This window comes from Scyliorhinus canicula, chromosome 23 (assembly GCF_902713615.1).
Source record: "Scyliorhinus canicula chromosome 23, sScyCan1.1, whole genome shotgun sequence".
Taxonomy (NCBI): Eukaryota; Metazoa; Chordata; class Chondrichthyes; order Carcharhiniformes; family Scyliorhinidae; genus Scyliorhinus; species Scyliorhinus canicula.
Genome location: NC_052168.1, coordinates 5,650,178 through 5,662,816, shown reverse-complemented (window position 1 = coordinate 5,662,816; position 12,639 = coordinate 5,650,178). Strand labels below are relative to the sequence as shown.

General features: G+C 49.3%; 1 protein-coding gene across 1 annotated transcript; it reads right to left on the bottom strand.

Annotated features, from left to right (window-relative positions):
• Window positions 1-237: 237 nt before the first annotated feature.
• On the bottom strand, window positions 238-11,640 carry LOC119956291 (ferritin, heavy subunit-like). The gene is made up of 4 exons (XM_038783373.1): window positions 11,418-11,640; window positions 4,975-5,121; window positions 2,109-2,234; window positions 238-482 (listed from the first exon to the last, which is right to left on the bottom strand). The coding sequence occupies exons 1-4, from the start codon at window positions 11,517-11,519 to the stop codon at window positions 330-332; spliced, it is 528 nt and encodes a 175-aa protein (XP_038639301.1). The 5' UTR covers window positions 11,520-11,640; the 3' UTR covers window positions 238-329.
• Window positions 11,641-12,639: the final 999 nt, after the last annotated feature.

The following is a 12,639-nucleotide window of genomic DNA, read 5'->3' as shown; positions in this document are numbered from 1 at the left end:
TAACCGTCGGCAACATTTCTTCGAATGTGTGACATGAGACATTTCTTTATTCAGTCCAATTCCAGGGGTTTGTGTTGACCTTGCTGCCAAATTAGTCAACGAGAGCATTCATACAACCCAGCAATAGTAGCTGTGAAGATAAACTTCGCTAAACAGTGAGACATTTTGTAACAGACATCAAATCTAGAACTAGTCAATATTTATTCGGGTGGGGGGGGGGGAGAGAGAGAGAGAGAGGGGGGGGGGGGGGGGGGACCTGGAGAACGTTTGTTGAGAAGTCGATATTCCCCGCATTCGGGGTCAGAGGTCAAAGACTGCTGTTGGGGTATCTACTCTGCCCCCAAGGTGTGCTTGTTGAACAGGTATTCGGCCGTGCCATTCTGGGGGGCACCTAGACGATGCAGGTTGGTGACGTGGTCCACAAGTTTCTTGATGGTCTTGACTTGCTTTTCCAAGTAGTGAGTCTCCAGGAAGTCACACAGCTGGAAGAGAATGAAGCCAGGCACTGTTTATTGTGCACAAAGTACTAAATGCTTTGAGACTGAAAAATAATCGCGTTGTTCAAGCGTGAAGCACTCAGGGCAAATTATGCATGTTTGTTCATGCCTCCTATTGCGAGAGGAGCAAGGGAAATAGGAGCAGGTGAAGCCAAAACAGCCCCTTGAACCCTGCTCAACCGGACAATAAGATCATTCTTGAACTTTTATATCAACTCTACTTTACTGCCCTATCTCCATATCGTGCCCAAAGATCTATCAAACTCAGTCTTGAATATACCCAACAACTGAACATCCATGGTTCCCGGAGGTTGAGGATTCCAAAGATTCCCAATCCTATGAGTAAAGAAATTTCTCCTCACCGCATTCCAAAATGGCTGACCTCTGACTCCCCCCCCCCCCCCCCCCTCCCCCTGCCTCCACCCCCTTCCTGGCTCCACTCACCAGCCAGAGAAACAGCCTCTTGGCATCCACCCTGTCAAGCCCACTAGGAATTTCAACAAGGTCATCCCTCATTCTTCTAAACTTCAAAGAATATAATCCCACTCTACTCGACCATTACAGGTCCATTCTACTCAAACAACGGATCTAACATCTGGTGTCAAACAAAATATTTCCTCCCTCCAAAGGCCCTTACGTTTCTGTTGGAGGTCCCGGGATCAGGACAATACGATTTCCCATGACCTCCCCGGAGTATGAACTTCCCCTTTAAGGGGGATGGGACTGCCCCTTTAAGGGGGCGGGGCTTTCCCTCCCCAGCTGCCTAAAAATACGGCCCAGTTGCAGGTCGGGGAAAGAGACACTTTGGGGAGCGGAGGAGTATTAGAATTGTATTGAAATAAACCTCGTTGGTAATTTGTACTATAATAATAATCTTTATTATTGTCACAAGTAGGCTTACGTTAACACGGCAATGAAGTTAATGTGAAAATCCCCTAGTTGCCGCACTCCGGCACCTGTTGGGTACACTGAGGGAGAATTCAGAATGTCCAATTCAACTAACGAGCACGTCTTTTGGGACTTGTGGGAGGAAACCGGAGCACCCGGAGGAAACCCACGCAGACACGGGGGGGAGAACGTGCAGACTCCGCACAGACAGTGACCCAAGCCGGGAATCGAACCCGGGACCCTGGCGCTGTGAAGCAACAGTGTCAACCACTGTGCCACCATGCCGGCCAATTCGTCTATGCGTTCTACTTATCACCGAATTAACAGTTTTAGAACACAGCTGTCACCATGTTTGGCTAGTTCCAAAATATTACCATCTCCTTCGCCCACATCAAGTAAAGCATTCGGTTCACTTGTCCAAATAAAGAGTAGGCCGAAGGAAGTCGAGCGTCTTCACACGTTGAGTTAAAATGAGATTTGAGAACCCAATGAGTTCTCTAATTTAATAACGAATTGTGAAAACTCCTGTGCCATGTCGGAGCAGTTGAACTTAGAACAAAAAGAGAAGCAATTCCAAAACTACACCCAATGCAGACTTTTGAACTCCTGGTAATAAGGTGTTCGGAAATGGTCGCCGCATAAATCTAAATCTCTTTCCACCAACATCTTTCAGAATGAATGTTGAATTCCCAAAAACAGATTTTTTATTTTCTGAATACTTACATGTGGGTCTGATCTATCCTTGGACAGTTTGTAGAGTTCCAACAGGCTTTGGTTAATATTCTTCTCTAGTTGTAGAGCACATTGCATTGCCTGAAGACCACTGTCCCAGTCTTCTTGGTCTGGTCTCTTGAAAGGGAAGTAAAGCCTGGTTAGTAGTAGTCAGATTTACATTCAAGGAAGCACAAAATTCCACGGAATCCAGGTTATCGTTGAATCCCTATAGAAGGAGGCCAGTCAGCCCATCGAGTCGAGCCTCTGAAAGAGTACTCCACCCAAGACCTCTTCCCCAGCCTATCCCAATAACCCCTCAAACTAACCTGCACATCCTGGGCACTAAGGGCAATTAATCAATTGAGACCAATCCTCTTAACCTTCCCATTATGGACTGTGGGAGGAAACCGGAGCACCCGGAGGAAACCCACGCAGACACGGGGAGAATGTGCAAACTCCGCACAGTCGGTCACCCAAGGCCGGATTTGAACCCAGGTCCCTGGTCGCTGTGAGGGAGCAGCGTTAACCACTATGCCACTGTGCCGCATTCAATTGATTGGTTCCAAGGATGAAGGGGGTGGCCTATGAAGAAATGTTCAGCAGGTTGGGCCTGTACAGTTTAGTAGAATGAGATATTGAAACGTATGAGTTTCTGAGGAAGGGTAGAAGGTGAGAGCATATTTCCCCTCGTGTAGAACTAGGGGGCACCAGTTTCAAATAAAGGGTTTCCCAGCGATGAGGGAGGAGGAAATTCTTCCTTCTGAGGGTTGCTCGTTAATCTTTGGACTTCTATAACTCAGAGTGGAGGCTGGGGCATTGAATATATTCAAGGATGAGTTGGACAGATCTTTGATCTATAAGGGAGTCAAGGATAACGAGGGGCGGGCGGGCCAGGGAGGTGGTGTCAACGCCATGATCAGATCCATCAAGATCTTACTGAATTGTGGAGTAGGCTCGAGGGGCTGAATGGCCTGCTTGTGCTCCTATTTCTTATGTTCCTACATGGGCATCTTATCCATTGTCCCAGCTCGCTTTATGGTGCGGGTAAATGCACAGACTTTGAGGTGGTGGGCAGGAGCATTGTGGAATGAAGGCTTTCCCACAATTGGATCCCAAAATCTCAAAAACCCACCTGCGCTGTTCCAGTCTAATGGAAAGCAGAAATAACGGGGAAATTCAGTGATGAACTACATCAGAGGAGGAGACAGTAAGTGACTCAGGAAGGCATTGCAGGAGACCCCCCCATGTGGCCACCCCCCTCTCAAACAGATATACCGCTTTGGATACTGTTGGGGAGGGCATGGCCTCTCAGGGGAAAGCAACAGCAGCCAAATCCACGGCACCGTGGGTGGCACGTCTGCTCAGGTGGGTGGGAGAAAAACAAGTGGCAGGAGTATAGTGATCGGGGATTCAATAGTTCGGGGCACAGACAGACAGGCAGAGGGTGGTGGGAGTCTGGAATTCGCTGCCCGAGTTGGTGGTGGAGGCAGAGACCCTAAACTCTTTTTAAAAGAACCTGGATCTGCACCTTAAGTGCTCTAACCTACACTGCTACGGATCGGGTGCAGGAAGATGCGATTAGAAAAGGCAGCAGGGCATCCTAGGGCTAGCATGGACAGGATGGGCCAAATGGCCTCCTTCTGTGCTGTAACTTTTCTATGATTTCGATGGGACTTCTGTTGTTACCAAAATGTTTATATTCTAATCCCAGGAGAGCATTCCTTGCTCTGGTTTATTCTTTCCCTGCCATAATGCAATCAGATTCCATATTGAGTAGTGAATAGCGAGCAGTTTTGCTCAAGAATTCTTCCAGAACTGCCTTCTTCGAGGCAATGTCCAAAGTGGCGGGGGTGAGGGTGGAGCCATGCCCGAAAGTGGCGGTCTTCGGGGTTTCAGACCAGCCAGAATTATTCCTGGGGAGGAGGGCGGACGCCCTTGCCTTCGCCTCCCTGATCGCCCGCCGTAGAATCCTGTTCGGCTGGCGGTCAGCAGCACCGCCCAGAGCTGCAGACTGCCTGTCCGACCTCTCGGAATCTCTCCCAATGGAGAAAATTAAATGCACCATCCGAGGGTCAGACGACGGCTTCCGCAGAACGTGGGAGCCATTCACCCAATTGTTCCGGGACTTGTTTGTAGCCAACAAACAAGCAGATGAATAGCAGGGTAGCCAGGAACCAGGGGAAAGCAGCCAAAGCCTGAGAGGGAGAGATAGACTGGGAGAGGGGGGTGGGGGGGGGACAACTTAGTCTAAGGGGAAGGAAAGACGAACCACGGGTGGGGGGGGGAGGGGAACAGGGAAGCGTTAACCAACTTAACATCCACAGGAACAGAGAAAAAGCAGAACACAGGCAGAAAAGGGCTGAAGCGGCAGTGTGCACGAGAAGACAACAGCGGTGAAATCTGGCCGGGAGAAGCGAGCGGCAACACCGGCACCAGACCCACCCGAGGACTGCCCTCCAGAAGTGCCCGTGTACATAACGGCAAAATATACTCTGTTCAAAAATCCAATAAAAAACATTTATGAAAAAAAGAATTCTTCCAGAAGCTGGCTGTAAAGAGTGAGTTAATAACCAGTTTGCTTTTGCCCTTCCTGCTGGCAGGGTCTTCCGCCCCTGCCGAAGGCGACCCCCCCCCCCCCCCCACACGGAGGGTTCCCCAGTACCGCAGCCGGCGAGAACCATAAACAGCCATAGACGTTGACGGCACCAGAGGCTCCCGACCTTTGAAACAAGTAGGTAGACGCTGAATCACTTGGTAGCACAGAATATGATTATTGCTGCCGAAAAGACACGTGCTGTCAAAGTTTTTCACCCAGGACTCAACAGGACAGATGTAACAAAACCACATTCCAAACAGTCGTTTTCTCCACACTAACCTTGATATCCTGCAGGGCAACGTGACCTCCTCGCTGATTCTGAAATTTCATCAGCTTCTCCGCTTGCTCACGTTCCTTGTCTGACTGTTTCTTGAAGAACTTCATGAAGTTGTCCAGAGCAATGTCACCTCGGTCAAAGTAATATGACTGCAAAATAGTGGATGGGGAGGGGGTGACAGATGAATGAAAAATGCATCCAGTGGGTTACCAAAGTGAGGTGATCTGCTTCCCAGAATACAGAGGGGGCTACGAAGCCTCCAACTTTTGGCGTGCAACGTGAATGTCACTGAAAAGGCCACCATTCATCATCAATTGCACTCGAGTAGGTATTGGTGAGGTACCTTCTCAAATTACTGCCGTCCATGTGGTGCAGAGGGCAAGTGAGAGTTTGCAATGGGGCTGGAGTCACATGTAGGCCAGGCCATGTGAGATTGGCAGATTTCCCACCCCTGGAGGTCACTAGGGCACCAAATGAGTGTTTTTTTTCCCACAATAATTCAGCAGTTTCATGATGATTATTGCTGAGTCTAGCATTTTATTCCAGATTTCTTAATTCATTGAAATTAAATTCTCCCTTCCGCCATGATGGGACTTCAACTGATGTCTCAAGAACATTCGTGCGGACTCAGGACTTCTAGTCTAGTAACATTATCATTATGTTACTGTCCCGTTGTTCCACGATGAACATCTCATCGCTGTTCTGCTAAATTTCTTTGGCATTGGGGAATTAGCAAAATAAAATGTTTTGCTTTCCCTGCATTTCCATTATCAAGAAATCTTTTAGAATCAGGAATATTTCAGCAGTATCTTGATAGGCGGCACGGTAGCAGTGGTTAACACTGTTGCTTCACAGCTCCAGGGTCCTGGGTTCGATTCCCGGCTTGGGTGACTGTGTTCATAGAATCTACAGTGCAGAAGGGGGCCATTCTGCCCATCGGGCCTGCACCGGCCCTTGGAAAGAGCAACCCACTCAAGCCCATATATCTACCCTATCCCCGCACCCCCGCTTAACCTTTTTGACACTAAGGGCAATTTAGCATGGCCAGTCCACCTAACCCGCACATCTTTGCACTGTGGGAGGAAACCGGAGCACCCGGAGGAAACCCACGCACACACAGGGAGAACATGCAGACTCCGCACAGTGACCCAGCCAAGAATCGAACCTGGGATCCTGGAGTTGTGAAGGAATTGTGCTAACCACTATGCTACCGTGCCGCACTGTCTGTGCGGAGTCTGCGTGTTTTGACATGTCTGCGTGTGTTTCCTCCCACAGTCCAAAGATGTCCAGGTTAGGTGGGTGCTAAAAAAAAAATTGGTCCTTAGTGACCAAACGTTGGGTGGGGTTACGGGGATAGGGCGGGGGATCAGGTCTAGGAAGGGTGCTCTTTTGGAAGGTCGGTGCAGACTCGATGGGCCGAATGGCCTCCTTCTGCACTGTAGGGATTCTATGGTTCTTATTGGCCAGCTAATTATCAAAACAGAATTGTCCCAGCTCCCTCTGGTCGAGGGTTGCTCACCAGCTGTTATCATTAAGTCAGGTTCAGCCCCATCACAGAAACACATACCCAGCCCTATCCATTTTACTGGGAATTCATACAATTAGCACACGCCCAAAATAGTTCAATGTCCATTTAATTACTAATAAGGCTTTCTCATTCTCATTCAACTGTGACAGGACAGCCATTAGCACGGTTTTTAAAATGCACAAGCGTGGTCTGAGGTTCTCTTTGCATTATTGCATTAAAAAATGCACTAAAAATGCACTTTGCATTAGTGCATCAAAATGCACTAAAAATTAAATGCACTAAATTAAGTGCACTAAAAATACACTAAAAATTTAATGCACAAAAAATGCATTTTGCATTAGTGCATTAAAAAAATGCATTAAAAAATTATCTCTGCATTAAAAAATGCGCAGGCGTGGTCTGAGATTCTCTTTGCATTAGTCGAAACATTGGAGATGACTTGGACAACTTTAGGATCTGTTAGGTCAATACCAACTTACGAATTAGGGGCCAGAAGTAGGCCACCCACCCTTCCAGCCGGCTCTGCCTCTCAATATGATCATGGCAGATCTAATTTTAACCTCAGCTTCAGATTCCTGCCCACCCTCAATACCATTTCACCCCCTTGGTGATCAAGAATCTATTTGCTTCTGCCTTATAAATGATCAGGACTCTGCCTGAACTACCTTTCGAGGGAGAGAGTCCCACAACCCTCGGGGAGAAGAAAAGAATCTCTGTCTTAAATGGGCGACTCCTTATTTTTAATCAGTCGCCCCTAGTTCTTACTCTTCGAAACTCCAGTGGACGCACATCTAGTTTGTCCAATGAGAAAGGATAAAAGGTTGTTCTCAAAAACCGAGTTCCTATCAGCTGAGCAAGAAGAGGGAAGGATTATTTCAGGCAGCGTTGTCTCAGACAGCTTAGGTAGGCTAAGAGGCCCACGCAGACACTTTTGATGATTTGTAACCATCCCACTCCCTCCCCGCACCCCCCACCCCACTCCCTCCCCGCACCCCCCACCCCCATCCCAGTGCTCTCTCTGAGCGAAGTTGAGGCCTCAAAATGTGTCCTTTTTCTAGAATTTTCTAAGTGCGGCTCTCTGGTAAATTCATGTTTTCAGAAGAAGAATTAAGCGTTTCCAGCAATGGGCAGTTTAAAGAGAAATGCTCTGGCAACATGAATTTCTTCATGTATCCAAATTAACTCATAGATTTTGGGGGGGGGGGGGGGGGCAGTGTGGAATACAAAGTGGCAGAAATGGCCCCATTGATGCCAAATGAATCGTGCCAGCAGGTTCAAGCACCGGAGGATATCACAGACTTGGCGCCGGGTCGAGATCCCAAAACCACCCTCTACCAGCACTGTGGGTGTTCCTACGTCACATGGTCGGCCGCGGTTCGGGAAGGCAGTTCACCACCACCTTCTCAGGCTAAATTGGAGGGGGAGGGGGGAGAGATGCCAGCATGCCCACATCCCAAAATAATAATTTTTCCAAAGAGGAAAGGGGAGGAGAGGGAAATATACCAGAATTCAGGGATGAGGGAATTTCCCTAAAAGGTTAGGTCGCAGAAGCCATTCTCCTTGAAACGTGGGTGATCTGATAGAGCTGGACAAGATAATTACAGGTTTGGATGAGGTTCATTAAGAAAAGCTGTTCCCGGGGCAGCACGGCGGCGCAGTGGGTTATCCCTGCAGCCTCACGGAGCCGAGGTCCCAGGTTCGATCCCGGCTCTGGGTCACTGTCCGTGTGGAGTTTGCACATTCCCCCCCCCCCCCCCCCCGTGTTTGCGTGGGTTTCGCCCCCACAACTCAAAAAAATGTACAGGGTAGTTGGATTGGCCACGCTAAATTACCCCTTAATTGGAAAAATGAATTGGGTACTCTAAATTTTTTTTTAAAAGAAAAGCTGTTCCCGTTAGCTGATGGTACTGCGGGACACAGATTTCTGGTTTTGAGCTAGAGGTTGGGTGGGATGCGGGGTGGGGTGCGGGGTGGGATACAGGGTGGGGTGCGGGGTGGGGTGCGGGGTGAGGGTGCGGGGTGAGGGTGCGGGGTGGGGTGTGGGGTGGGATGCGGGGTGGGGTGCAGGGTGGGGTGCGGGGTGGGGTGCAGGGTGGGGTGCGGGGTGGGGTGTGGGGTGGGATGCGGGGTGGGGTGTGGGGTGGGATGCGGGGTGGGGTGCAGGGTGGGGTGCGGGGTGGGGTGTGGGGTGGGATGCGGGGTGGGGTGCAGGGTGGAGTGCACGGTGGGGTGTGAGGTGGGGTGCGGGGTGGGGTGTGGGATGGTGTGCGGGGTGGGGTGCGGGGTGGGGTGCGGGGTGGGGTGCGGGGTGAGGGTGAATAGGGGACAGAAACTTTAATGCAGCGAATAATACTGACTTGGGGCTTGTTGCCGTCGAGGGAAGTGGAAGCAGAGACAGTCAATCATTTCAAAATGGAATATGACAGACTCCTGAGTCAAATATACTTACGGAAATATGGAAATAAAACGGGGGGGGGGGGGGGGGGGGGGGGGGGGGGGGGAGGTGGGGGGGGGGATGGGACTGACTGGAGAGCCAGCATGGATTTGATGGACAGAGTGGCCTCCTTCGGTGCCATTATGTCTCTCAGGCCGTATTTTCCGGCCCCATCGCGGCATGTTCCCCGGCGGCAGAGGAAGCTCTCCATTGGCCACTAGTGTTTGGTATGGCTTTCCACCCTGCCACGGGGGGGGGGGGATCTTCAGGACTGGACAATCCCGCTGGTAGGAACGGCTGGAAAATCCTGCCCTATGTCTCCACGACGTGCACGGATCAGTACGAAAGGAGACGTTGCCACAAATCTTCACATTCAGTCATTGTGATTAGCTTGTCAACTCGTTATATCGGAAAGAGTCCGTGGAATCCCTAAAGTGCAGAAAGAGGCCATTCAGCCGACGCACCGAAAAAAGCATTCTACATTGGGCCCACTCCCCCCACCCCTACCCCACGCCTGGATCATGGCCAATCCAGTTGATCTGCAAATCTTTGGACTGGGGGGGGGGGGGGGGGGGGGGCAGCTGGAGGAAACCCATGCAGACACGAGGAGAACGTGCAGATTCCACAGAGACAGTCGCCCGAGGCCGGAAGCGAACCTGGGACCTTAGAGCTGTGAGGCAGCAGTGTTAACCACTGCACCACCCTAGTTAGTATGTAGAAGAACCATTTAGACCCGAAATGTTAACTCTGTTTCCTCTCTCTGCAGATGCTGCCCGGCCTGCTGGGCTTATCCAGATTTTTCTGTTTTTAATTATAGCAGATATTATTGATGGATGATTACCAAAACATAACGACAAGAATGATCCAACCTCCACCAGTTTGTGAGCTGACTGAATTAGTTCATAACGTTACTCGACCCAGTAAGAGAAGACAGGATTTTCTTTCCCCACTGATCAGTTGTTACTCTGTTCCGAATTTGGGAAAATTATATCCATAAATGACGGCTTGAGATTACACATTACGGAAAATGAACATTAGATCGATTGGCTTTGTTTTGAGGGAGATTTTCGATCAGCAGAGGATCAACGTAGGCCACGTAGGCAAAAGGGAAATTTGTGGGTGCAAAGCAGCAGGAAAGGAAGATGAATACTTGCATTTACATAGTATCTTTTTTTAAATATTCATTCTTGGGAAATGGGCGTTGCTGGGCTGGGCCGGCATTTGTTGCCCATCCCGAATTGCCCTTGAACTGAGCAGTTTGCTCAGCCGTTTCGGAGGGGGAAAGTTAAGAATCAGCCGCATCGCTGTGGGTCTGGAGTCACATGTAGGGCCAGACCGGGTAAGGATGGCAGATTTCCTTCCCTGAGTTATTATGGGTTTTTACGACAATTGACAGTGGTTTCATGATCATCATTAGACTTTTAATTACAGATCTTTCTTGGATTCAATTTCCACCATCTGCCGTCGTGGGATTCGAACCCAGGACCACAGAGCATTACCCCGGGTCTCCGAATTACTAATCCAGTGACAATACCACTACGCCACCGCCTTACCCCACCGGGCGATTTATGAAGTGCTTTTTGACATGTATGGTCACGGCTGTGATTTAGAATTATAGAATTATAGAATTTACAGTGCAGAAGGAGGCCATTCGGCCCATCGAGTCTGCACCGGCTCTTGGAAAGAGCACCCTACCCAAGCACACACCTCCACCCCATCCCCATAACCCAGTAACCCCACCCAACACTAAGGACAATTTGGACCCTAAGGGCAATTTAGCATGTCCAATCCACCTAACCTGCACATCTTTGGACTGTGGGAGGAAACCGGAGCACCCGGAGGAAACCCACGCACACACGGGGAGAACGTGCAGACTCCACACAGACAGTGACCCAAGCCGGGAATCGAACCTGGGACCCTGGAGCTGTGAAGCATTTGTGCTAACCACCATGCTACCGTACTGCCCCAAATGGAGGCATCCTGCAATTTATAATCACGTTTAATCTTTTACTGAAGACACAGGAATAAAAATGTACCTCCAGGTTTCCTAGCTTTAGATAAACTCCAAAGGGTTAGGACTTCTGATCAGCAAGATTGAGGTTTGACCATTTAACACGCTCATAATGTCCCTGGAATGCTAGTTTGAGCAGGAGCTGCCTGACATTAGCTACAGTGTGAAACAGCACACCCAAAGATGCAGTCATTCTGAGCACATTTTCGACGTTCGGAATGTTTTCTTCCCAGATTTAATTAATCCCAGATTATGGCATCGCACCAAACAGTGGACAACCGGAGTTAACTAAGTGTACAGGACCGGGAAATAATTATTTTCCAAACTTTAATCCAGGCAAAATGACAAAATAAAAACTTTTCCTGCAGGCCATCACAGACTCTTTAAAGGGAGACGGTACCTTTTGAAAACACCTATTAGAACTCACTCACGCTTCAAGCTCAAAGAGATTTGCTTTGGGTGTAGAACTCACCATGGACAGGTAAAAATATGAAGAGTAGAGTTCCATGTTGATCATCCGATTGACAGCACTCTCACAATCCTTGTGATAGTTCAAACGCATATTGTGGTCCATGCTGAATACGCTTTCAATGCAGGATAAAATAACCAATGTTCAAACAGTCTTCTGGCGTGACAGAGATCGCAGGCTGCAGCTGAGTGGCGTTTCAGAGGCAGCAATGTGAAAGTGTATCTCAGGCACACCTGAATTTATATTGTTCAGGTACAGCCTGGCTTTGAGTTCAGGTTGCTGCGTGCTCTGAGTGAGGCAGCTCCTCTGGCCAATAGGCCAGCTGCTTTGGCTCAGGTGCTGACAGGAGGGTGGGATGGGGCGATGGCGCGAGGGATTGGAAGGAGTGACAGGTCTGCTTGGCTGCTTCCTAACTCTCTTCTTGCTATCTAATTGCTCAGGAGGTCTCCGCTTGCAGAATCTCAAAGTCTTCCCTTCTTATTTTAAACTGTAAGACGAGAAATTAATTTTGATGAAATCAGCAGGAAAGGAACAACGTCTTGGTGTGACAGTGTTCTGGTTGGTCATATTACCAAAGGCATTGACTAGTTTATATTAAGTGAGTTAACACCATCTCCTAAAGAATGGACAGAGGAATACTATGTTAACATGCTCAGCGATTTTCCACTAGCATATAATGGTAGCACAGGGGTTAACACTGCAGCCTCACATAGTAATCTTTATTATTGTCACAAGTAGGCTTACATTAACACTGCAATAAAGTTATATAAAAATCCCCGAGTCGCCACACTCAGGCGCCTGTTCAGGTACACTGAGGGAGAATTCAGGATGATCAATTCACCTAACAGCACATCTTTTGGGATTTGTTGGAGGAAACCGGAGCACCCGGAGGAAGCCCACGCAGACACGGGGAGGACCTGCAGACTCCGCACAGTGACCCAAGCCGGGAATCAAACCTGGGTCCCTGGCGCTGTGAAGCAACAGTGCTAACCGCTGTGCTACTGTGCTGCCTGGGAGCGCGCCAGGGACCCCTGGTTCGATTCCAGCCTCGGGTGACTGTCTGTGTGGAGTCTGCACGTCCTCCCCGTGTGTGCATGGGTTACCTCCGGGTGCTCCGGTTTCCTCCCACAGTCCAAAGATGTGTAGGTTAGGTGGGTTGGCCGTGATAAATTGCCCTTTAGTTTCCAAAAGATGTGCAGGTTAGGTGGGGCTATGGGGTTAGGGC

Coding starts and splice junctions, on each gene's coding strand:
- LOC119956291 (XM_038783373.1), bottom strand. CDS start 11,519: ATGGACCACAATATGCGTTTGAACTATCACAAGGATTGTGAGAGTGCT. Junction 5,122..11,417: donor CATATTTTTACCTGTCCATG/GTGAGTTCTACA, acceptor ACTATTTTGCAG/TCATATTACTTTGACCGAGG. Junction 2,235..4,974: donor TTGCCCTGCAGGATATCAAG/GTTAGTGTGGAG, acceptor TTCCCTTTCAAG/AGACCAGACCAAGAAGACTG.